Genomic DNA, 27927 nt, shown 5'->3' on the forward strand with positions numbered 1-27927 from the left:
AATCAATATACCGCAGTGTGGACTGACACAGAGTATTGAATAAATGCCATAAAAAGCTAACCGAACCAAAAATATATAGGTCAAATACAGACACTCATATAGAAAAGTAGAGACATGTAGACACAATGTATTTGCACCGGGTACGTCACACTTCTCGATTCAGCAGCGTCATTCTTGTCTGTGAATAAAAAGAGAAACGAAGAGAGAAATCAGAAAAAATGGCTTAATAGTGTTCAAAATACACTATGCAACACAAGAAAAGAGGCGCATATCACATATAGAACCATAAAGGGCAAGCCACTCATCTAAACATAAATCCCCGGATTGTAATCCACATTAAGGCCATTGGGTCTCAAACTGTTGAGAGTGTAAATCCAAAGAAGCTCACTCTTTTTAAGGATCCGCACCCTGTTCCCCCCACGCCTAGGCATGGGTACATGATCAATAGCCCAACATTTGAGATCTTTTTCGGAATGTTTAAATTCTGTAAAATGTTTGGCAACAGGGAGGTCCTTTCTTTTTTTACGTATGGATAAACGGTGATTGTTGAGCCGCGTCTTAAGATCGGTTGACGTTTCACCCACATATAATAACTTACATGGACAGATCAAAACATAAATCACGTAACAGGAATTACATGTAAGGTGAAAACGAATAGGGTATGAAACTCCAGTGGTAGGGTGAATAAAAACACTGCCTTTGCCCATGTACTTGCAGTCAGTGCAGCATAGGCCGGGAAAACTATCCTTGCCATGTGAGATTAGAGCGGTTTGTATTGACCTAGATCTAGGGCCAATGTCTGCTCTGACAAGTTGATCCCGTAGGTATCTAGACCTACAATATGAGAATAAGGGGGAGATCTAAATTCCTGGATCTCACTATGGCAACCTCCCAAAATACCCCAATGTCGCTTAATAATACGGTTGATCTCTTCACTCTGTTCCGTGAATTTGGAAATAAAAGGAATCCGGGTCAAAGACCATTCAGATGACTTCCTTTTGAGAAGACTGATTCTGTCCAAATCACGGACCTTGTTTATTTGGGAATCCAATAATTGGGTAGGGTACCCCCTTTTTTGAAATTTGTCCTCAATAAAGGACTTTCGTTCTGTCCTATGTCTGTCCCTAACTGGTTTGAATTGGACACTGACCTTCATGCTTTTTTTCGCAGAATTAAATTAAAGGTGTGGTATAACTCCAGGACACAGATCGCGGCGCCTCAGGCTAGCGAATTCTCCCTGAGACGCCTCGATCTGTCTCTGACGAGCAACTTTACCCCATGTATCAATGAGGCCTCTATCGATGCATTTATTACTGCTGTTAAATCTGATGTTTCTGCCTATAGATTGAGATGTAACAATGTTGCCTTTAAACATCCAAACCTATCTAGGTTTGAAATTGAAGCATTAGATCAATTAAGGAAAGATTCTTCATTAACAGTCAAGCCTGCGGACAAGGGTGGCGCGGTGGTCATCATGGACACCGGTAAATATGTGGCTGAGATTCAGCGTCAGCTGGATGATACTAATGTTTATTCTGCTCTCCAGTGTGATCCCAAATTTGAGATCGCTAGACTTATCCGGAAATGTTTGGCAGATGCCATGTTGGCGGGTACTATTGATGAGGACCTGTGCACTTTTCTCACTGTAGATCATCCGGTGACTCCGGTTCTATATATACTTCCGAAGGTGCACAAGTCCCTCATTGATCCTCCCGGACGACCTATTGTCTCCGGCTCGGACTCCATCTTTAGTTGTATTGCTATTTTCCTGGATAAGGTTCTACATGAATTTGCAATAGGGGCTGAGTCGTATGTACAAGATACGACTGACTTCCTATGCAAGTTGAATGAGATTGATTTTACCGGTGTCCATGAGGTCCATCTGGCGTCCTTTGACGTCACTTCACTTTATACCTCTATCAACCATGATTTAGGTATTGACGCCATTTCTCGTATGCTTGACTCTTCACCCTATACATTGGCCGCTAGGCTGTTTATCATCGATTTATTGCAGATTGTCTTGAGACATAACTATTTCCTGTTCCAGGACACGTTTTTCCAACAAAAAAGAGGCGGGGCGATGGGGTCCAACGTAGCACCTACCTATGCCAATATCTTTATAAGGTGTTTTGAGGAAGATGTCGTCCATGTGTCTCACCACCGCAGCCATTTGCTGCGGTGGTGGAGATACATCGACGACATCTTCCTCATATGGACTGGTAGTGTTGCTCAGTTGCTTGAGTTCCATCACTTTTTAAACAGTATTAACAAGGATCTACAATTCACCTTGGTCCATTCGGAAACTGAATTACAGTTTCTTGACACCACTGTTACATTTAATGAGGGCAAGGTACATACTCAGCTTTATACTAAGCCAACCGACAGAAATACCCTTCTCTGCTATAATAGTGGCCATCCACGTAATACACTCAAGTACTTACCCTTTTCACAATTCCTCAGGGTTAAACGTATTGTTTCTGAGCCCGATAAGCTAGATTCTTCTTTAAACAATATGGCTAGTAAATTTCAAAAAAGGGGGTACCCTACCCAATTATTGGATTCCCATATCAACAAGGTCCGTGATTTGGACAGAATCAGTCTTCTCAAAAGGAAGTCATCTGAAGGGTCTTTGACCCGGATTCCTTTTATTTCCAAATTCACGGAACAGAGTGAAGAGATCAACCGTATTATTAAGTGACATTGGGGTATTTTGGGAGGTTGCCATAGTGAGATCCAGGAATTTAGATCTCCCCCCTTATTCTCATATTGTAGGTCTAGATACCTACGGGATCAACTTGTCAGAGCAGACATTGGCCCTAGATCTAGGTCAATACAAACCGCTCTAATCTCACATGGCAAGGATAGTTTTCCCTGCCTATGCTGCACTGACTGCAAGTACATGGGCAAAGGCAGTGTTTTTATTCACCCTACCACTGGAGTTTCATATCCTATTCGTTTTCATCTTACATGTAATTCCTGTTACGTGATTTATGTTTTGATCTGTCCATGTAAGTTATTATATGTGGGTGAAACGTCAACCGATCTTAAGACGCGGCTCAACAATCACCGTTTATCCATACGTAAAAAAAGAAAGGACCTCCCTGTTGCCAAACATTTTACAGAATTTAAACATTCCGAAAAAGATCTCAAATGTTGGGCTATTGATCATGTACCCATGCCTAGGCGTGGGGGGAACAGGGTGCGGATCCTTAAAAAGAGTGAGCTTCTTTGGATTTACACTCTCAACAGTTTGAGACCCAATGGCCTTAATGTGGATTACAATCCGGGGATTTATGTTTAGATGAGTGGCTTGCCCTTTATGGTTCTATATGTGATATGCGCCTCTTTTCTTGTGTTGCATAGTGTATTTTGAACACTATTAAGCCATTTTTTCTGATTTCTCTCTTCGTTTCTCTTTTTATTCACAGACAAGAATGACGCTGCTGAATCGAGAAGTGTGACGTACCCGGTGCATATACATTGTGTCTACATGTCTCTACTTTTCTATATGAGTGTCTGTATTTGACCTATATATTTTTGGTTCGGTTAGCTTTTTATGGCATTTATTCAATACTCTGTGTCAGTCCACACTGCGGTATATTGATTCATGATTGATTTATGGGGGACCTATGGGTGATGTGTGTGAGGATCGCAACATAACCTGGTGCGGTCTCCACTGTTCACCCATAAATGGTGGGTTCTGTATCCATTTTGAGCTACAGTACCTCGCCTTGCCCCCATAAACACATGTTATACAACACGGCTTATGTTTCCGTGTTGCGCTGTCCTGTCTATCTTTACATGGACATGCGCATACACAGTGTTGGGACATGATAACCTTTTGTAAAATGGCCGACCAAGACTCCTGGCAATAGTGCGCATGTCCGTGCGCATGTCTCCGCAACTACTGGTGGTGACGTCATGCCGTGACCGGACGCTTTCTGGCGTCTGCGCATTGCCTGTTTCTGAACGCCGGATCTAGCGGTATGCAACATGTTTGATACGATGAACGGCGCTGGGTATGTCAACACTTTCCCTCTTCTTTTGCAGCATTATTATTCTTGTTCCTCCCACCTTTGTGTACACCTGTCCCTAATCACTAATTACCTCTCTGTAGGTTATAATATGTACACCATATATTATATTTTTGATGAATCATTATAGCGATTTTTTCGCCTATGGGTATTACACATGTATATCTGTATTTGGATATTGTATATGCACTTCTGCACTTTAATTCTTAACTTTATTGTTGATTGATTGTATTATGATGTAATGGGGGTTGGACTATATATACCCCAGCATACACTGTGTTCATTGCTTGAAAAAGGCTCTTGTTTGAGCTGAAACGTTGCCATCTGCATGGGTGATTAAACACCACTACTTTTTTACTTGGAGTGCTGTCCTTTCTTCGTTTTTGTTCATCTGGGGTAAGCAGCGATATCCCTGGACGTAGCACCCATACTGTTTGTCTCCAGTGCCGCCATTATTTTCCTTTTATATATATATATATTTTATTTTACAATGGAACTCTATGGTGACAGATGCCACAGTATGGCAACTGTCTAAAGAGTCTGTTAATCATGTATACGGTTTTTGTGCCCGATCCAGCACTACCGTTATTTTCATTGTTCTGCTTATCTAAGAGCAGAACAACAGAAATAAATAGTGGTGGCGTTAACGGGACCTGAGAGGTGGGTATTTATGCAGGGAGTCAACTACTGGTCTCAATAACATCAGGCAATTATAGCGAAATTATGTCCAGTTTAGTATAGTGGATGTTGCCTGTACTTCAAAAAATAAAACCTGTCCTATTCTTGTCTGTTTTGCGGACAAGAATAGGCAGTTATATTATTGGCAGGGAAAAGTCTAAGGCTTCTTTCACAGTAGCGTTAGAATTGTCCAGCAGGGGAACAGCCTGCCAGAGCTGTTATAACGCTAGCATGTGTGCTCCGGTCATGCCGAGAGGCGGCCGGACAAAAACCACAGCACGTTTCCCTGCTGGACAATCCAAACGCTAATGTGAAAGAAGCCTAAGGATAGGTCATCAATATCAGATCGGCGGGAGTCCGACACCCAGCAACCCCGCCAATCAGCTGTATGAAGGGAAGGCACACTGTCTCTGCCTGCTCGCTGCTGCTATGGCAATGCAGGAAGAGAGAAGGTAGATGGCACGTGCAGACTGCGCGCACCTTCCCTTCAACCAGCTGATCAGCAGGGATGCCAGGTGTCGGAACCCTGCCGATCTGATATTGATGACCTATCCTGAGGATAAGTCATCTATATTAAAAGCCCGACGTACCCAATTAAGTCTAAGGCTTCATTCACATTTCCGTTAGAGGATCCTGCCGGATCTCCTACTTCACCGCCGGATGACCATTGACTGCAATGAGGAGGCGGTCCTATCAGTGATTGACAGCCTTCACCCTATGACTGTGTATACAGAGATAACTGTCAATCACTGATAGGACCGCCTCCCTGACTTCAAAGCCCAGAATGAGCAGGAATTTAAATGAATGATATACACGTTTTATTGAATCTTTCCCCAAAAAACTATATATCAATTGGCTCAGCTCATCCAGCACTATTGCAGCTCAAACACTGTGTTCAATGTGACAGGATTGCTTTAAAAGGGTTTTCCAAGATTTTTTGGTGAGTGGTGGGGGTCCAACACCCGGGACCCCCCCTCGATCAGCTGTTTTGGGAAGGCACCGACACTCCTGTGAGCGCCACTGCCTTCTCACAGCTTACTACGTTGCCGTACGTTGTATAGTGGCTGTGCTTGGCATTGCACTTAGCCCCATTCACCTGAATGGGGCTGAGCTGCTCCAAGGCCACGTGAACGATGACTGTGACGTCACTCGGCCTAAGGACAGCAGAGAGAGGGGCGTGGCAATCACAGGAGCAATCAGCTGATTGGCGGGGGTCCCAGGTGTCAGACCGCCACCGATCAGATACCGATGACCTACCCAGAGGACAGGTCATCAGGATCAAAATCCCGGAATACCCCTTTAAGCCTATTATCTGGTGACTTAAAAAATAAATAAAAACTTCCTCCTTTAGTGGTTTACTGGCTACTAAAGCCTACAGTAATTATTCACCCCTGCTCTAATGCCAGCCACGCTGCCTACCATCGATGTACTCCATATGTCAGTCACAAGTGACAACATTCATACCCCTAAATTGTGCCAGTCAGTTATCATCATCGACACCCTATCAGTGCTCTCCTACAGACTATAAGTCACCCCATCCAGGCCTGGAAACACTGGACTGTACAAAGCATCAAACCGTGAATGCATGAAGGAACAGGGAGGAAACTGGTTTTTGTTAAATTTTTTCAAATTTAAAAGAAGTGTTTTGAGAGTTAAATATTGATGAACATTCCTCGGGACAGGTCATCAATATCTAATAAAAGGGGGTCTGACTCCCAGCACCCCGCTGATCAACTGTTTGAGAGGCTGCAGTGATCTGACCAGTGCGACAGCATCTTCATAGCATACCGAGCACAGTGCCACACATCGTATAGTGGCTGTACTTGGTATTGCAGCTCAACCCCATTGACTTGAATAGACTAAGCTGCAGAAACAACATGTCACTGAGGAATAGGCTACAACGCTCACAGAGGCACTGCAGCCCCTTCCAATAGACGATGGGCGAAAGTGCTGGGAGACTCCCACCAATTAGATATGGATGAGGATAGGTTGTCAATATTTAACTGCCAGAAATCTCTTTTAACCTACTATAGTTACTTAAAGGAGTTATCCCATGACTAATGTAACAAATGTAAAACAGACATTATATAGTACATGACAATATCTTTCTAACAAACAAGCCCTGGACCTCACATGGAGCCAGAGATCTCCACATTCATTGCTCTGGTAGATTTAGATCAAGCTGACAGCTGAAGGGGAGTGTCTTCTCTGCTGCAGCTAAGGGGGCGTGTCCATGCTCCACCTATCACAGCTCAGGAGGCAGATGGAAGGATTCTTCTCAGTGAGCAGGTCAAAGAAATAAGGAAAAAAACAAACAGCAGGTGGCGCTGTACAGATACATTTAATTAAATAATTCACTGGCTATACTAAATTTTTAATTACTTGCAGTATTCAGATCCAGGTGCTGGTTTGGAAACTGTAGAATATTATTTGTGGGACAACCCCTTTAACCACCTCAGCCCCCTTAGCTTAAAACACCCTTAATGACCAGGCCACTTTTTACACTTCTGCACTACACTACTTTCACCGTTTATTGCTCGGTCATGCAACTTACCACCCAAATGAATTTTACCTCCTTTTCTTCTCACTAATAGAGCTTTCATTTGGTGGTATTTCATTGCTGCTGACATTTTTACTTTTTTTGTTATTAATCGAAATTTAAAGATTTTTTTGCAAAAAAAATGACATTTTTCACTTTCAGTTGTAAAATTTTGCAAAAAAAACGACATCCATATATAAATTTTTCTCTAAATTTATTGTTCTACGTGTCTTTGATAAAAAAAAAAATGTTTGGGTAAAAAAAAAAATGGTTTGGGTAAAAGTTATAGCGTTTACAAACTATGGTACAAAAATGTGAATTTCCGCTTTTTGAAGTAGCTCTGACTTTCTGAGCCCCTGTCATGTTTCCTGAGGTTCTACAATGGCCAGACAGTACAAACACCCCACAAATGACCCCATTTCGGAAAGTAGACACCCTAAGGTATTCGCTGATGGGCATAGTGAGTTCATAGAACTTTTTATTTTTTGTCAAAAGTTAGCGGAAAATGATGATTTTTTTTTATTTTATTTTTTTCTTACAAAGTCTCATATTCCACTAACTTGTGACAAAAAATAAAAACTTCCATGAACTCACTATGCCCATCACGAAATACCTTGGGGTGTCTTCTTTCCAAAATGGGGTCACTTGTGGGGTAGTTATACTGCCCTGGCATTTTAGGGGCCCAAATGCGTGCAAAGTAGTTTGAAATCAAAATCTGTAAAAAATAGCCGGTGAAATCCGAAAGGTGCTCTTTGGAATGTGGGCCCCTTTGCCCACCTAGGCTGCAAAAAAGTGTCACACATCTGGTATCTCCGTACTCAGGAGAAGTTGGGGAATGTGTTTTGGGGTGTCATTTTACATATACCCATGCTGGGTGAGATAAATATCTTGGTCAAATGCCAACTTTGTATAAAAAATGGGAAAGGTTGTCTTTTGCCGAGATATTTCTCTCACCCAGCATGAGTATATGTAAAAAGACACCCTAAAACACATTGCCCAACTTCTCCTGAATACGGCGATACCACATGTGTGACACTTTTTTGCAGCCTAGGTGGGCAAAGGGGCCCACATTCCAAAGAGCACCTTTAGGATTTCACAGGTCATTTACCTACTTACCACACATTAGGGCCCCTAGAATGCCAGGGCAGTATAACTACCCCACAAGTGACCACATTTTGGAAAGAAGACACCCCAAGGTATTCCGTGAGGGGCATGGCGAGTTCCTAGAATTTTTTATTTTTTGTCACAAGTTAGCGGAAAATGATGATTTATTTATTTATTTTTTCTTACAAAGTCTCATATTCCACTAACTTGTGACAAAAAATAAAAACTTTTCCCATTTTTTTTATACAAAGTTGGCATTTGACCGAGATATTTATCTCACCCAGCATGGGTATATGTAAAATGACACCCCAAAACACATTGCCCAACTTCTCCTGAGTACGGCAATACCACATGTGTGACACTTTTTTGCAGCCTAGGTGGGCAAAGGGGCCCACATTCCAAAGAGCACCTTTAGGATTTCACCGGCCATTTTTTACAGATTCTGATTTCAAACTACTTACCATACATTAGGGCCCCTAGAATGCCAGGGCAGTATAACTACCCCACAAGTGACCCCATTTTGGAAAGAAGACACCCCAAGGTATTTTGTGATGGGCATAGTGAGTTCATGGAAGCTTTTATTTTTTGTCACAAGTTAGTGGAATATGAGACTTTGTAAGAAAAAATAAATAAATAATCATTTTCCGCTAACTTGTGACAAAAAATAAAAAATTCTAGGAACTTGCCATGCCCCTCACGGAATACCTTGGGGTGTCTTCTTTCCAAAATGGGGTCACTTGTGGGGTAGTTATACTGCCCTGGCATTCTAGGGGCCCTAATGTGTGGTAAGTAGGTAAATGACCTGTGAAATCCTAAAGGTGCTCTTTGGAATGTGGGCCCCTTTGCCCACCTAGGCTGCAAAAAAGTGTCACACATGTGGTATCGCCGTATTCAGGAGAAGTTGGGCAATGTGTTTTAGGGTGTCTTTTTACATATACTCATGGTGGGTGAGAGAAATATCTCGGCAAAAGACAACCTTTCCCATTTTTTATACAAAGTTGGCATTTGACCAAGATATTTATCTCACCCAGCATCGGTATATGTAAAATGACACCCCAAAACACATTGCCCAACTTCTCCTGAGTACAGCGATACCAGATGTGTGACACTTTTTTGCAGCCTAGATGCGCAAAGGGGCCCACATTCCTTTTATGAGGGCATTTTTAGACATTTGGATCCCAGACTTCTTCTCACGCTTTAGGGCCCCTAAAATGCCAGGGCAGTATAAATACCCCACATGTGACCCCATTTTGGAAAGAAGACACCCCAAGGTATTCAATGAGGGGCATGGCGAGTTCATAGAATTTTTTTTTTTTTTGGTACAAGTTAGCGGAAATAGATTTTTTTTTTTTTTTCTCACAAAGTCTCCCTTTCCGCTAACTTGGGACAAAAATTTCAATCTTTCATGGACTCAATATGCCCCTCACGGAATACCTTGGGGTGTCTTCTTTCCGAAATTTATACTGCCCTGGCATTCTAGGGGCCCTAAAGCGTGAGACGAAGTCTGGAATATAAACGTCTAAAAATTTTTACGCATTTGGATTCCGTGAGGGGTATGGTGAGTTCATGTGAGATTTTATTTTTTGACACAAGTTAGTGGAATATGAGACTTTGTAAGAAAAAAAATATATATTTCCGCTAACTTGGGCCAAAAAAATGTCTGAATGGAGCCTTACAGGGGGGTGATCAATGACAGGGGGGTGATCAATGACAGGGGGGTGATCAGGGAGTCTATATGGGGTGATCACCCCCCTGTCATTGATCACCCCCCTATAAGGCTCCATTCAGATGTCCGTATGTGTTTTGCGGATCCGATCCATGTATCCGTGGATCCGTAAAAAACATACGGACATCTGAATGCAGCCTTACAGGGGGGTGATCAATGACAGGGGGGTGATCAATGACAGGGGGGTGATCAGGGAGTCTATATGGGGTGATCACCTCCGTCATTGATCACCCCCCTGTAAGGCTCCATCTAGATGTCCGTACGTGTTTTGCGGATCCGATCCATGTATCAGTGGATCCGTAAAAATCATACGGACCTCTGAATAGAGCCTTACAGGGGGGTGATCAGGGAGTCTATATGGGGTGATCAGTGGTTCATAAGGGGTTAATAAGTGACGGGGGGGGTGTAGTGTAGTGTAGTGGTGTTTGGTGCTACTTTACTGAGCTGCCTGTGTCCTCTGGTGGTCGATCCAAACAAAAGGGACCACTAGAGGACCAGGTAGCAGGTATTTTAGACGCTGTTATCATAACAGCGTCTAATATACCTGTGGGTGTTAAAAAAAATCACATCTCCAGCCTGCCAGCGAACGATCGCCGCTGGCAGGCTGGAGATCCACTCGCTTACCTTCCGTTCCTGTGAACGCGCACGCCTGTGTGCGCGCGTTCACAGGAAATCTCGCGTCTCGCGAGATGACGCACGGATGCGTCCAGGAGGAATGAATCAACCACCTTCCGGACGCATCCGTGCGTTAGGCGGTCCGGAGGTAGTTAAGGGGATAAACACACTCATCTTTTCAAAGCCCCTCCATTTTAGCACCTTGGTGGAACTGAAGTGATGACATCCCATTTGTATTCACGTGTCTTTGAGCTGCACATGACCGAAGAAGCTCAGGCAGTCACTGGTAAGACTGGAAGCAGCAGGGATGGAGGCTCCTACCTTAAAGTGTATTTTTTTTATTTGCCAGTTTATTAGAGCTAGGCATGTATACATGAGTTAGTCTGTCAATGATTGTCAAAAGATCTGTAATTACCTTATAATAACAGCTTTCATTAATGTCCTCTGTCCCTTTCCACTGCTCTCTTAAAAGACAGTTGCTATGGCTTGTCTGTCTCCAGCTAAGAAGACAGGAAGACGGAGGGGCGGTCCTTCACACTGCATGGCTGCATTAGGCTTCAGAGTGAGGAGGCGTGTCTCTCAGTAATCTAATCTGATTGGCGGGCAGAGAGCTGCTGGCTACAGCAAGTGTGTATATGAAGTGAGGGAAAGCGGTTTTGGCCTCAGAGAACTGGCAGAGGAGCCATCTTGAGAAGGTCCTCATATTGTAGAGGTTAAAACAGCCATAACTAAGGGAAAAACTCAAAGAAAATAGTGGTATGTGAAGAAACTAAAGATTGCTTTATGCATAATGCTGCAGTAGCAGTAACATATGCTAAAATAGATTTTTGGATGAAAACATGACGGTATCACTTTAACCTCACTCTGGTAGGGATGAGCGAACTTGTGTTTTACAAGTCTGAATTCAGTGTTCGGGTTTTATTATAATTCCGTTACCACGGGCCATGACTAAATGCACCATAGAAGCCTTTAAGAGGCATTCCGTTATAATAGAAGTCTATGGGCCACATAATGGATCTGTCTGGTTTCTGTTATGCATGAATCCTCTCCCCTAGCTTATCTGTCTCTTTCCATAACTTCCATAGACCTCAATGGAGTTAGCAGTGTGCAAGAATGATTGAATGGTGGTCACAGGACTGATGTACTTCCAATAGGTGATGGTAAAAATAGTGGGGACCTGCTCCCATCACACATTTAGGCCTTGTTCATATTCCGATGCCTGTGATGACATCCATGACAAGTAGGTCAGTGCTTCATCTATAAAGGGTCTGTGTTTGGTCCGTGTGTCTGTAGTCTCTATACACGGCTAAGGGCTCTTTCACACTTGCGTTCTTGTCTTCCGGCATAGAGTTCCGTCGTCGGGGCTCTATGCCGGAAGAATCCTGATCAGGATTATCCTAATGCATTCTGAATGGAGAGAAATCCGTTCAGGATGCATCAGGATGTCTTTAGTTCCGGAACGGAACGTTTTTTGGCTGGAGAAAATACCGCAGCATGCTGCGCTTTTTGCTCCGGCCAAAAATCCGGAACACTTGCCGCAAGGCCGGATCCGGAATTAATGCCCATTGAAAGGCATTGATCCGGATCCGGCCTTAAGCTAAACGTCGTTTCGGCGCATTGCCGGACCTGACATTTAGCTTTTTCTGAATGGTTACCATGGCTGCCGGGACGCTAAAGTCCTGGCAGCCATGGTCAGGGCGCCCCAAGCGCATGGATCATGTGATCGCATGGATCACGTCATCCATGCGCATGGGGCGCTCTGACGTCACTCTGGAGCGCCCCGGAAGCCGCACGGACTGTAAGTATACCGCTCCCCCGATCCTCGCTCCTACTATGGCAACCAGGACTTTAATAGCGTCCTGGGTGCCATAGTAACACTGAACGCATTTGGAAGACGGTTCAGTCTTCAAATGCTTTCAGTACACTTGCGTTTTTCCGGATCCGGAGTGTAATTCCGGCAAGTGGAGTACACGCCGGATCCGGACAACGCAAGTGTGAAAGAGGCCTAAGGCCTTGTTCACACTTCATTGAATCACAGACGTGTGGTGTCCATGTTGACAGAACACAATCCATTGATTTTATTGTGTTTGTTCACACATCAGTGCTACCACTGATCCAAACAATGGAGATATGTACTACTTTGGTCTGTAAGGTGGCCTAAACATACCCATTGAAGTTTATGGGTCCATGAAAAACCACTGACTGGTTTGCACTGACCATTGTTGGAGATGCTTTGTAAACTACCATATTTTTTGCCCTATAAGATGCACTTTTTTCCCCCCAAAGAGGAGGGAAAATGTCAGTGTGTCTTATGGGGCGAATACTAATGAGCGCTTCTATTACAGAAGAACTCATTAGCACAGGAGGACTGGGGAGCGGTTAATACAGCGCTCTCCAGGCTCTGTACTCACCGCTTCCTGATCCTCGGCCACTCGCTGTGATGTGACTGCACACAATGTGAGGACACCGGCGTGCTGTGACCTCACGTTGTGTGCGTCGGGTGATAGCACAACACACAGCAGGCTGAACTAGAACAGCGTCGATGTGAGGAACAGCGGCGGTGTCTGGAGTAGGAGAAGTTATTTGTTAATTAATGTCTGCTCTGAGCCTGGGGCTCTGATACTAGGTCTGCTTGGGAGTCTGAATGGGGGGTTCTTATTGACATTGGGGCTGTGATCTGGGGTTCTTATGAAGACTGGGGGTCTGCTCTGAGCCTGGGGCTCTGATCTGAGGTCTGCTGGGGGGGGGGGGGGGGGGGGGGGGTCATTCACATCGGGCTCTAATCTAAAGTTTGCTTGCAGGGGGTCATTCAACATTGGAGGTCTAATCTGAAGTCTGCTGGGGGGTAATTCACATTGGGGGTCTGATCTGAGGTCTGCTAGGGGGTCTGAATGGGGGGGGGGTTCTTATTGACATTGGGGCTGTGATCTGAGGTCTGACTGGGGGTCTGCTCTGAGCCTGGGGCTCTGATCTGAGGTCTGCTTAGATGGGTCATTCCCATCGGGGTCTAATCCGAGGTCTGCTTGCTGGGGGTCATTCACACTGGGGGTCTGATCTGAAGTCTGCTGGGGGGGGTCAATGGCTTGGCCAGTGATTGGCTGCAGGCGATGTCAAACCAGATGTTTTCAAGGAGGTAGCCCGGTAGAGCAGGCCTGGCCTGGAAGAGAAGAAGCGGGGAGTCAGCATCGGGAAGCAAGTAAGTAAGCTTCCCTTTACAGGTCCGGCCAAGTGATAGAGGGGGTGCCAAAATGCCCTCATTATTTCAAACCCTCTTTAATGTCTGTTCACATACCAGTGTTTTTTTAAGACTGTGGGTCAGCAGAAAACCAATGGAGACATGCACTATTTTGATCTGTGATGGCATCCGTATTCTGTCGGTGGTTCTCACGAACCATTGGTAGGAGATGCTCTGGATATGAATTTTAAGCCTAGCAGTGTACGTGGAATATGGATGACACTTGAAGGGTAAAAAAACGGACACACAGACCAAACACGGACCCTCCACGGATAAAATACTGACCCCTGTGTAATGAATATGATCACAGACACAGAAATGTGAGGCCTTACGCTATGCTCGGGGGACATCCTTGGCATATACAGTGAATGTATTTATTGAACCCTATAGTCCCAGAGCACACAAAAAGAGGTTCCATTCGGACACCAGTAAAATCTTCTTTCCCCAAATTATAAAGGAAAGCGTTATTTACTGTGCTTTCCTTTACAGTGGGCCCCACTAGAAAAAAGTACTGCATACTGTGTGGTATTTTATCTATGGGGTCCCATGTATGACGTATCACTATATAGCACAGGGTCCTATGTATGAAGTATGTCACTGTATATAACACTGTATAGCACAGGGTCCTATGTATGACGTATACCACTGTATATAACACTGTATAGCATGGGGTCCTATGTATGACGTATGCCACTGTATATAACACTGTATAGCATGGGGACCTATGTATGACGTATACTACGGTATATAACACTGTATAGAATGGGGTCCTATGTATGAAGTATGTCACTGTATATAACACTGTATAGCATGGGGTCCTATGTATGACGTATGTCTCTGTATATAACACTGTATAGCACAGGGGTCCTATGTATGACATATACCACTGTATATAACACGGTATAGCATGTGGTCCTATGTATGACATATGCCACTGTATATAACACTGTATAGCATTGGGTCCTATGTATGACGTATACCACGGTATATAACACTGTATAGCATGGGGTCCTATGTATGACGTATCCTAGGTTGCTAACATAGCTTATATGCTTATACAGCTAGACCTGCCAATAAACTTAATACAGTTCCTATGTTTGTGTGTTAAAGACAAAAGCATAGTTATTTACAGTGACTTCATGTTTGGATGTCATATAACTGTTATATATATTGTGTTCACAGAAGCAGAAAAGATAATATGCCTTTAGGTTCATTATATGGATGTGGGGTAAGCTCAATGACACAGCAGAAACAATAGAAAGCATAGAGTTAAACTGTTGTTGCTGGGCAGGAGTCTTGGCCAATCACAGTCAGCCTCACACACAGCCTGTGTGGGAAATCCCCCTAGCAGGAGATGCTAGAAATTAGTATTCACCAGAGAGAAAAGCTGAACAGACATTAACTCTACTAAGAGCTGTGTTTTATGGAAGCAGAGAGGCCAAAATAGGTATTTAAAACAGTTACATAATGTTCCTACTGTTAATATAGTGATTAGAACTGTATACTGAACCAGTTACATGTGTGTTTACAATTGCAAACTACAAAATTCACAATCCAAATTCCATATTGCAATCCAAATTGCATACAACCATACCAGATCATACTCAACCAATCTGCAAATAGTTACTGCTAACTGCATATAGCAAATTGCGACCAAATTCAGCAAGTGAACTATTAGTTAGACCTCAGATATATCTCTCACAGAGATCATAAAGTGCTTAAATAACTTAAAGTGAGAGTACAGATACTCAAGAGAAAAATATATCCACCATGTTAGGTTGAATGACAAGATTGAACAGTTGAACCACCATCTTATGCATACCGCCATTTTGTGATATCTTTTCAACACGTGTTTTGCACATGGACTATCTGCTGCGGAGGCGGCAGTGTTATATGAAGAAAAGTTGAAGTTAATAAAGAAGTTATTTCAAGCATTTGGTGTGCTCTTTAAACCTACTGTTTCTATAGAACGGTGCTAGAGGAAATACAGAGTAATAGACAGTCTGGTTAGACTAAAAAGTCAGAGATATCAAAATTCTTCTAATGCCAAAGCGCAAAAGGCACTTCATAGTGCTGCGCCTGCCACAATCCTATTTATGACGTATGTCTCTGTATATAACACGTGTGGGGACTCGCTCTGGTAGACAGGATTAGTGGACGCAGTATAGAGGCAACAAGTTCTTTGGATAGAACAGTTCAGCGTTTTATTCACACTTTAGGCAAGTGACAAAACAAGTAGTCATAATTAAACAAAAAGTCACATGGTAAACCTGCTCCGGCTTTTGTCGCCCTGGCTGGTGAACCTTGTAGTTTACATGTATGACATATGTTACTGTACATGCCACTGTATAGCACTGGGTCCTATGTATGACGTATGTCTCTGCATATAACACTGTATAGCACAGGGTCCTATGTATGACGTATGTCACTGTATATAACACTGTATAGCATGGGGTCCTATGTATGACGTATGTCACTGCATATAACACTGTATAGCACGGGGTCCTATGTATGACGTATGTCACTGTACAGCATACATTGGCTTACATCAGGAATAAGTGTTCACGCCACACTTACATCTGGACTCTCCATTCACCACATCTTGAGATTTCACCAATGAGTATGTGGAACAAAAAGTACAACTGCACTGTGAACGGTTAGGGTACTTTCACACTAGCGTTATTCTTTTCCGGTATTGAGTTCCGTCCTAGGGGCTCAATACCGGAAAAAAAAACGCTTCAGTTTTATCCTAATGCATTCTGAATGGAGAGCAATCCGTTCAGTATGCATCAGTTCAGTCCCTTTTACAGTATTTGGCCGGAGAAAATACTGCAGCATGCTGCGGTATTTTCTCCGGCAAAAATTCCGGAACACTTGCCGGATCCGGCATTAATTTCCATTGAAATGTATTAATGCCGGATCCGGTACCAAGTGTTCCAGAAAAACGGATCCGGTTTCCCGGTCTGCGCATGCGCAGGCCTTTAAATAAGATACGGATGACATCGGAGACACGGATCCGGTATTGCAATGTATTTGTCAGATGGTTCCGCATCCGGAAACAAATGATATCAGTTTGCATATGGATTTCCGTCGCCGGAACTGCCTGCCGGATTCTTCTAATGCAAGTGTGAAAGTACCCTTTTACAAATAGTGCTGTCAATAATTAAGGCAGAGTTTTGGTTTCTATTTATAATTAAAACCACAGCGTTGGGGCACTCCAACAAAACCAGGTTATGGCCTCCCTGGATTTAGAAGATGCCTACCTACATGTGCCCATAAAAGCTACCTCAAGACGGTTCCTGAGGGTGGCAGTCGGCAAAGCAGGAAGAATTATGCACCTAACATTCAAGGCATTGCCTTTCGGCCTAATGTCCGCACCCCGGATATTTACCAAGATTTCTGTGGTGGCAGCAGTGAATCTACGTCTACGAGCCATTCAAGTATATCCGTATTTGGACGACTGGCTAATTGTGGCAGCTTCGCAGGGGCAGCTGGAAGCTCATCTCCACACAGTCATAGCTCTTCTCCAGTCCCTCGGTTTCCTGGTGAATTGGGGAAAATCCCAGCTCTCTCCGACAACGTCAAAGAAGTTTCTGGGGTTGTTAATAGACACCCGTTGCATGAAAATTTTTCTTCCACCAGAGAAGATTCAGACTCTGAGACAGGAAGTAAGGACTTTAATGTCCATACACAAGCCGTCTGTCCGCAGAGTAATGAAAACCGTGGGCCATCTGACTTCTACTATAGATGCAGTGCCATGGGCGAAAAACCGCATGCGAGACCTCCAGTTAAGTATGATTCAAGCGAAGCGTGCCAATCATCACAACCTGGAGGGAAGATTCAGCCTGAAACCGGCAGTAATCCTCAGTCTGAACTGGTGGTTACAAACCAAAAATCGGACCAAAGGAAGGTCATTTCAATATGTTCCCCCGATAATGATAACAACCGATGCGTCAGCCAAAGGCTGGGGGGGCCTATGTGCAGAACAAATGGATCCAAGGGAAGTGGTCGCACCAGGATCTGCAGCAGTCTTCAAACTTCAAAGAAATGAAGACAGTACTGAAGTCACTGTGCCATTTTCAACCTCTCCTAGAGGGGAGATCTGTATTAATCCGGTCAGACAATCTCTCCACTGTGTTTTATCTAAACAAACAAGGAGTAACGCGGAGTCTATCCTTGATAAGATTATGCAAGCAAATATTCATCTGGGCCGAATCACATCTTTTGGAGTTGAGAACGATTCATATAAGAGGCTGTTGCAATACACAAACGGATCTTCTGACAACGATGAATCCAGCAGAATGGGAACTGAATCCACTCTACTTCAATCAAGTAATAACCAGATGGGGCTCTCCAACCTGGGACTTGATGGCATCCAGACAAAACAGGAAGCTGCAGAAGTTCTGTTCCCTGAACAGGTGCGACCGGCCGACAGTGGTGGATGCATTTTCAATGTCTTGGAGTCATCAGTTTGTGTACATATTTCCACCAGTTCCTCTCATCTTGAAGGTCCTACAAAAGATTGTAGTAGAGAAGCCGAGAGCTATACTGATCGCACCATTTTGGCCCCGGAGGTCTTGGTTTCCTCTTCTTCTTCAGCTATCCAGAGGGAATTTTTGGAAACTTCCGAAAGCCCCCGATTTGCTCCTCCAGCGGGGACTATATCATCAGAATCTGGACAGGCTTCATTTCACGGCCTGGATGTTGAGAGAACCAGATTAGAAGGAAGGGGTTTTCAAGATGCAGTTATTGATACGCTACTGAATTCCCGCAAGCATTCTACCAATTTGAGATATGTCAAAGTTTTAAAGAAATTTAGAGCGTGGTTGTCTGAAAATAATTATGATTAAGTCGATATATCTATAATTCTTCAGTTCCTTGAGGAAGGATTTGACAAGGGCTTGAAACCAAATACCTTGAAATCCCAGATGACTGCCATCAATATCATGACAGAGAACAAATTCATCTCTCATCCCCTGATATCTAGGTTCTTCAAAGCCTTAAGAATATTAAGACCTGTGGTACACAAACCATTTCCAGTATGGGATTTATCCTTAGTGCTGAGAGGGCTTACCAAGCCGCCCTTTGAACCATTGGAACAAGTGGACATCAGGTTCCTTTCCTGCAAAGTCTTTTTCCTGGTGGCAATAACCTCAGCAAAAAGGTTCGGAGAGCTGCAGGCCCTCTCATCCAGATATCCATATTTACGGATGCTTCCCGATGGAATACTGATTAGGACCATGCCATCCTTTCTGCCAAATGTCCCTTCCACTACAAACATAAATAAGGAGACTTTTCTTCCGGTGTTCTTTCCGAATCCGACGAATGAAGAGGAAGACCAGTTTCATACGCTTGATGTGAAAAGAGCGGTAGAAACCTATTTGCAAAGAACAGAGGAATTCCGAGTAGCCGAGAATCTTTTCCTGATATATTCTGGACCAGAAAACGGTCAAACACAATCCAAGGATTCACTCGCCCGATGGATAAAAACTACAATCATGGAAACCTACTTGATAGAAGGAGAAACTCCACCCCTGTCCATCAAGGTGCATTCTACGAGATCTGCAGCGGCTTCCTGGGCAGAATACGCTCAAGTATCCATACAAGAAATCTGCAACGCAGCGTCGTGGTCCACTCCTTTGACCTTTGCAAAACATTATCGTCTGGACATCGACTCCAGGGGCTCAGCCTTTGGCACAGGCGTTCTGAATTCGGTACTGGTCTAAATCACCCCCCTTTGGAATCTATAAAAATCCCATTCTGTGCTGCCGAGGACGATAAGGGAAAGAAGAAAATTAGTACCTGGAATTTTACTTTTCCTGAGTCCGAAGGCAGCACAGCGATACCCTCCCTAATAAATGTTTTCATTATTAATTGCTGCAACTGTGTGAATCTATATTTTAATACAAGGAGCAGTTGCATTTAGTACCCATTTATAGCCATGTTAATCAGCTGGTTGTTAATTGTTTAATCTAGGTGGGCGGTCCTACAGACTGATGAGGCCAACATTTAACCCATTCTGTGCTGCCTTCGGACACAAGGAAAGTAAAATTCCAGGTACTAATTTTCTTCTGTATATAACACTGTATAACATGGGGTCCTATGTATGACGTATACCACTGTACATAACACTGTATAGCATGGGGTCCTATGTATGACGTATGTCACTGTATATAACACTGTATAGCACGGGGTCCTATGTATGACGTATGTCACTGTATAGCATGGGGTCCTATGTATGACGTATGTCACTGCATATAACACTGTATAGCACGGGGTCCTATGTATGACGTATGTCACTGTATATAACACTGTATAGCATTGGGTCCTATGTATGACGTATGTCACTGTATATAACACTGTATAGCATTGGGTCCTATGTATGACGTATGTCACTGCATATAACACTGTATAGCACGGGGTCCTATGTATGACGTATGTCACTGTATATAACACTGTATAGCACGGGGTCCTATGTATGACGTATGTCACTGCATATAACACTGTATAGCACGGGGTCCTATGTATGACGTATGTCACTGTATATAACACTGTATAACATGGGGTCCTATGTATGACGTATGTCACTGTATATAACACTGTATAGCACGAGGTCCTATGTATGACGTATACTACTGTATAGCATGGGGTCCTATGTATGACGTATGTCACTGCATATAACACTGTATAGCACGGGGTCCTATGTATGACGTATGTCACTGTATATAACACTGTATAGCATGGGGTCCTATGTATGACGTATGTCACTGCATATAACACTGTATAGCATGGGGTCCTATGTATGAAGTATGTCTCTGTATATAACACTGTATAGCACGGGGTCCTATGTATGACGTATGTCTCTGTATATAACACTGTATAGCACGGGGTCCTATGTATGACGTATGTCACTGTATATAACACTGTATAGCATTGGGTCCTATGTATGACGTATGTCACTGTATAACATGGGGTCCTATGTATGACGTATGTCACTGCATATAACACTGTATAGCACTGGGTCCTATGTATGACGTATGTCACTGCATATAACACTGTATAGCACTGGGTCCTATGTATGACGTATGTCTCTGCATATAACACTGTATAGCATTGGGTCCTATGTATGACGTATGTCACTGTATATAACACTGTATAACATGGGGTCCTATGTATGACGTATGTCACTGTATATAACACTGTATAGCACGGGGTCCTATGTATGACGTATGTCACTGTATATAACACTGTATAGCACGGGGTCCTATGTATGACGTATGTCACTGTATATAACACTGTATAGCACGGGGTCCTATGTATGACGTATGTCACTGCATATAACACTGTATAGCACGGGGTCCTATGTATGACGTATGTCACTGTATAGCACGGGGTCCTATGTATGACGTATGTCACTGCATATAACACTGTATAGCACGGGGTCCTATGTATGACGTATGTCACTGTATATAACACTGTATAGCACGAGGTCCTATGTATGACGTATACTACTGTATAGCATGAGGTCCTATGTATGATGTATGTCACTGTATATAACACTGTATAGCACGGGGTCCTATGTATGACGTATGTCACTGCATATAACACTGTATAGCACGGGGTCCTATGTATGACGTATGTCACTGTATATAACACTGTATAGCACGAGGTCCTATGTATGACGTATACTACTGTATAGCATGAGGTCCTATGTATGATGTATGTCACTGTATATAACACTGTATAGCACGGGGTCCTATGTATGACGTATGTCACTGCATATAACACTGTATAGCACGGGGTCCTATGTATGACGTATACCACTGACTGTATATAACACTGTATAGCACGAGGTCCTATGTATGACGTATACTACTGTATAGCATGAGGTCCTATGTATGACGTATGTCACTGCATATAACACTGTATAGCACGGGGTCCTATGTATGACGTATGTCACTGTATATAACACTGTATAACATGGGGTCCTATGTATGACGTATGTCACTGTATATAACACTGTATAGCACGAGGTCCTATGTATGACGTATACTACTGTATAGCATGGGGTCCTATGTATGACGTATGTCACTGCATATAACACTGTATAGCACGGGGTCCTATGTATGACGTATGTCACTGTATATAACACTGTATAGCATGGGGTCCTATGTATGACGTATGTCACTGCATATAACACTGTATAGCATGGGGTCCTATGTATGACGTATGTCTCTGTATATAACACTGTATAGCACGGGGTCCTATGTATGACGTATGTCTCTGTATATAACACTGTATAGCACGGGGTCCTATGTATGACGTATGTCACTGTATATAACACTGTATAGCATTGGGTCCTATGTATGACGTATGTCACTGTATAACATGGGGTCCTATGTATGACGTATGTCACTGCATATAACACTGTATAGCACTGGGTCCTATGTATGACGTATGTCACTGCATATAACACTGTATAGCACTGGGTCCTATGTATGACGTATGTCTCTGCATATAACACTGTATAGCATTGGGTCCTATGTATGACGTATGTCACTGTATATAACACTGTATAACATGGGGTCCTATGTATGACGTATGTCACTGTATATAACACTGTATAGCACGGGGTCCTATGTATGACGTATGTCACTGTATATAACACTGTATAGCACGGGGTCCTATGTATGACGTATGTCACTGTATATAACACTGTATAGCACGGGGTCCTATGTATGACGTATGTCACTGTATATAACACTGTATAGCACGGGGTCCTATGTATGACGTATGTCACTGCATATAACACTGTATAGCACGGGGTCCTATGTATGACGTATGTCACTGTATAGCACGGGGTCCTATGTATGACGTATGTCACTGCATATAACACTGTATAGCACAGGGTCCTATGTATGACGTATGTCACTGTATATAACACTGTATAGCACGAGGTCCTATGTATGACGTATACTACTGTATAGCATGAGGTCCTATGTATGATGTATGTCACTGTATATAACACTGTATAGCACGGGGTCCTATGTATGACGTATGTCACTGCATATAACACTGTATAGCACGGGGTCCTATGTATGACGTATACCACTGACTGTATATAACACTGTATAGCACGAGGTCCTATGTATGACGTATACTACTGTATAGCATGAGGTCCTATGTATGATGTATGTCACTGTATATAACACTGTATAGCACGAGGTCCTATGTATGACGTATACTACTGTATAGCATGAGGTCCTATGTATGACGTATGTCTCTGCATATAACACTGTATAGCACGGGGTCCTATGTATGACGTATGTCACTGTATATAACACTGTATAGCACGGGGTCCTATGTATGACGTATACTACTGTATAGCATGGGGTCCTATGTATGACGTATGTCACTGCATATAACACTGTATAGCACGGGGTCCTATGTATGACGTATGTCTCTGTATATAACACTGTATAGCACGGGGTCCTATGTATGACGTATGTCACTGCATATAACACTGTATAGCACGGGGTCCTATGTATGACGTATGTCACTGTATATAACACTGTATAGCACGGGGTCCTATGTATGACGTATGTCACTGCATATAACACTGTATAGCACGGGGTCCTATGTATGACGTATGTCACTGCATATAACACTGTATAGCACGGGGTCCTATGTATGACGTATGTCACTGCATATAACACTGTATAGCACGGGGTCCTATGTAAGACGTATGTCACTGCATATAACACTGTATAGCACGGGGTCCTATGTATGACGTATGTCACTGCATATAACACTGTATAGCACGGGGTCCTATGTATGACGTATACTACTGTATATAACACTGTATAGCATGGGGTCCTATGTATGACGTATGTCACTGCATATAACACTGTATAGCACGGGGTCCTATGTATGACGTATGTCTCTGTATATAACACTGTATATAGCACGGGGTCCTATGTATGACGTATGTCACTGTATATAACACTGTATAGCATGGGGTCCTATGTATGACGTATGTCACTGCATATAACACTGTATAGCACGGAGTCCTATGTATGACGTATGTCACTGTATATAACACTGTATAGCACGGGGTCCTATGTATGACGTATACCACTGACTGTATATAACACTGTATAGCACGAGGTCCTATGTATGACGTATGTCACTGCATATAACACTGTATAGCACGAGGTCCTATGTATGACGTATACTACTGTATAGCATGAGGTCCTATGTATGACGTATGTCACTGCATATAACACTGTATAGCACGGGGTCCTATGTATGACGTATGTCACTGCATATAACACTGTATTGCACAGGGTCCTATGTATGACGTATGTCACTGTATATAACACTGTATAGCACGAGGTCCTATGTATGACGTATACTACTGTATAGCATGAGGTCCTATGTATGACGTATGTCACTGCATATAACACTGTATAGCACAGGGTCCTATGTATGACGTATGTCACTGTATATAACACTGTATAGCACGAGGTCCTATGTATGACGTATACTACTGTATAGCATGAGGTCCTATGTATGACGTATGTCACTGTATATAACACTGTATAGCACGAGGTCCTATGTATGACGTATACTACTGTATAGCATGAGGTCCTATGTATGACGTATGTCTCTGCATATAACACTGTATAGCACGGGGTCCTATGTATGACGTATGTCACTGTATATAACACTGTATAGCACGGGGTCCTATGTATGACGTATACTACTGTATAGCATGGGGTCCTATGTATGACGTATGTCACTGCATATAACACTGTATAGCACGGGGTCCTATGTATGACGTATGTCTCTGTATATAACACTGTATAGCACGGGGTCCTATGTATGACGTATGTCACTGCATATAACACTGTATAGCACGGGGTCCTATGTATGACGTATGTCACTGTATATAACACTGTATAGCACGGGGTCCTATGTATGACGTATGTCACTGCATATAACACTGTATAGCACGGGGTCCTATGTATGACGTATGTCACTGCATATAACACTGTATAGCACGGGGTCCTATGTATGACGTATGTCACTGCATATAACACTGTATAGCACGGGGTCCTATGTATGACGTATGTCACTGCATATAACACTGTATAGCACGGGGTCCTATGTATGACGTATGTCTCTGTATATAACACTGTATATAGCACGGGGTCCTATGTATGACGTATGTCACTGTATATAACACTGTATAGCACAGGGTCCTATGTATGACGTATGTCACTGCATATAACACTGTATAGCACGGGGTCCTATGTATGACGTATGTCACTGCATATAACACTGTATAGCACGGGGTCCTATGTATGACGTATGTCACTGCATATAACACTGTATAGCACGGGGTCCTATGTATGACGTATGTCACTGCATATAACACTGTATAGCACGGGGTCCTATGTATGACGTATGTCACTGCATATAACACTGTATAGCACGGGGTCCTATGTATGACGTATACTACTGTATATAACACTGTATAGCATGGGGTCCTATGTATGACGTATGTCACTGCATATAACACTGTATAGCACGGGGTCCTATGTATGACGTATGTCTCTGTATATAACACTGTATATAGCACGGGGTCCTATGTATGACGTATGTCACTGTATATAACACTGTATAGCATGGGGTCCTATGTATGACGTATGTCACTGCATATAACACTGTATAGCACGGAGTCCTATGTATGACGTATGTCACTGTACAGTATACATTGGCTTACATCAGGAATAAGTGTTCACGCCACACTTACATCTGGACTCTCCATTCACCACATCTTGAGATTTCACCAATGAGTATGTGGAACAAAAAGTACAACTGCACTGTGAACGGTTAGGGTACTTTCACACTAGCGTTATTCTTTTCCGGTATTGAGTTCCGTCCTAGGGGCTCTATACCGGAAAAAAACGCTTGTGAATGGAGAGCAATCCGTTCAGTATGCATCAGTTCAGTCCCTTTTACGGTATTTGGCCGGAGAAAATACCGCAGCAGTATTTTCTCCGGCAAAAATTCCGGAACACTTGCCGGATCCGGCATTAATTTCCATTGAAATGTATTAATGCCGTATCCGGTACCAAGTGTTCCAGAAAAACGGATCCGGTTTCCCGGTCTGCGCATGCGCAGGCCTTTAAATCTGTGAAAAAGATAAATACCGGATCCGTTTTTCCGGATGACATCGGAGACACGGATCCGGTATTGCAATGTATTTGTCAGATGGTTCCGCATCCGGAAACAAATTATATCAGTTTGCATACGGATTTCCGTCGCCGGAACTGCCTGCCGGATTCTTCTAATGCAAGTGTGAAAGTAGGCAGAGTTTTGGTTTCTATTTATAATTAAAACCACAGCGTTGGGTTAGATCCATTACACTATGGGCACAGGCTGCAACTGGCGGACCCCACTGCTCTAGACGGGGATGTGGTCAGGTCCCCCCTAAAGGTGGCCATTGTCAACCATCGTTCTGACGTAATTTGTAAGGGAGACTCCTAACACTGATGGGAACACAGCAACAACAACAGAAAAGACACAATAGAAGTGAGCACTAGTTATTCTGGGTGATTTGCCACAGAAAACTTCCAAATTCTACACAAGAATTCAACTGCTATACAACTGCCCTATAAGAAGAACCACAAGTCTCAGGACAGCAGCTGTGGCTTCTCCACATTCCCATGGCTCTTGTGGAGAGCAGAGACCCCGGGACAAGCAGGAGCCGGCAGCAGTCGGCGGACCCCGGGACAAGCAGGAGCCGGCAGCAGTCCGCGGACCCCGGGACAAGCAGGAGCCGGCAGCAGTCCGCGGACCCCCATACACACGATGACGTCATACTCACACATGAGAGTGCTGAATGCCACCACAGCCAGCACCCCTTGGACGAGGACCCCGAATCCATCCAGGAGCGCCCCGTTATCACAGCCCTGATAAGCGGCTCTCACCAGCTCGGTCATGTTCTCCGCGGCTTGGAGCCCTCTCTGAGCCCTCATGTCTGCAGGAGCCGTCCTGCCCTCCAGGCAGAGCCTTATCTGGACTAAGGGACTGGAGCTCCGTGTAGACAAAGGCAGGAGACCTGAGGGGAGGATGCTCCCACGTCCCGTCCTCAGCTGCTGCCCGCTCCCCTCCCACGTCCCGTCCTCAGCTGCTGCCCGCTCCCCTCCCACGTCCCGTCCTCAGCTGCTGCCCGCTCCCCTCCCAAGTGCAGCCCTCACTTCCCTGCACTGCTCCAGCTGTGCTAATGGCGCCCGGTCCAGTGGACGGAGAAGTTCACCCCACAAGGCTCGGGAAGGTGCAGAGCAGTCTGTCACCGGCCAGTAGTGCTTTCGCTTTTATGGTCCCATATACACTTGCTGTGCTGTGCGTTTCTTGCCCGTTTAGGATTATGGCATAGTGAACTGGTGGCTACATTTGAAGATCCGCGTTTATTCATGGAATAGACTGCATGGCTTCACAAACGCCCCTAAAGTCAGCGCCAAAAATGATTTCAATGGTAAATCCATGAAAAAAAAGAAGTGACCTGTCCATTCTTGAAGAGGATTCTGCATCCAGAACCCCCATAGAAAATGGGCAGGATGAAAAACCAAACGGGAAAAAAAAAAAACGTCAGTTAAAAAAACACATTCTAAAAAACGTGATGCAGGTTTTTTTCAGCATGGAAAATGCATCATGTGAACACTAGTTAAGGCTATGTCCGTATGTGCCTGAATATACAGTGCAAAAATCTGCAGCCTTTTTTGCCGCTGTTCCACAGCAGAAACCGTGTGTATTGCTTGCGGTTTTTACTGTGGAAATGGCTCTGGACGTCAACCTCTCCATAGCAAAGGTAGAAATCCGCTCTGGAGATGTGCAGCATAAGGCCTCATGCACACGGTCGTTGCCCGTCCGTGCACGTATTGCGGCCTGCAAACAGCGGGTCTGCAATATGTGGGCACTGGCTGTG

General features: G+C 43.8%; 1 protein-coding gene across 2 annotated transcripts in view; it reads right to left on the bottom strand.

Moving 5' to 3' along the window:
* The window catches only part of LOC120984212 (store-operated calcium entry regulator STIMATE-like), a 145828-nt gene extending 118579 nt beyond the window's left edge, over positions 1–27249 (bottom strand). Inside the window, exons 1-2 of one of the 2 annotated variants that reach the window (XM_040413312.1) lie at positions 27169–27249; positions 26827–27132 (exon numbers count right to left, since the gene is read on the bottom strand). In XM_040413312.1, coding sequence (XP_040269246.1) covers positions 26827–26977 — 151 coding nt within the window. In that variant the 5' untranslated portion in view covers positions 26978–27132; positions 27169–27249. Of the gene's footprint in view, positions 1–26826; positions 27133–27168 lie in introns of those variants that run through there. The other variant, XM_040413311.1, reaches the window with a different exon arrangement.
* Between the last annotated feature and the right edge of the window lie 678 nt (positions 27250–27927).

Source organism: Bufo bufo, chromosome 1 (genome assembly GCF_905171765.1).
Source record: "Bufo bufo chromosome 1, aBufBuf1.1, whole genome shotgun sequence".
In the NCBI taxonomy this organism is placed as follows: domain Eukaryota; kingdom Metazoa; phylum Chordata; class Amphibia; order Anura; family Bufonidae; genus Bufo; species Bufo bufo.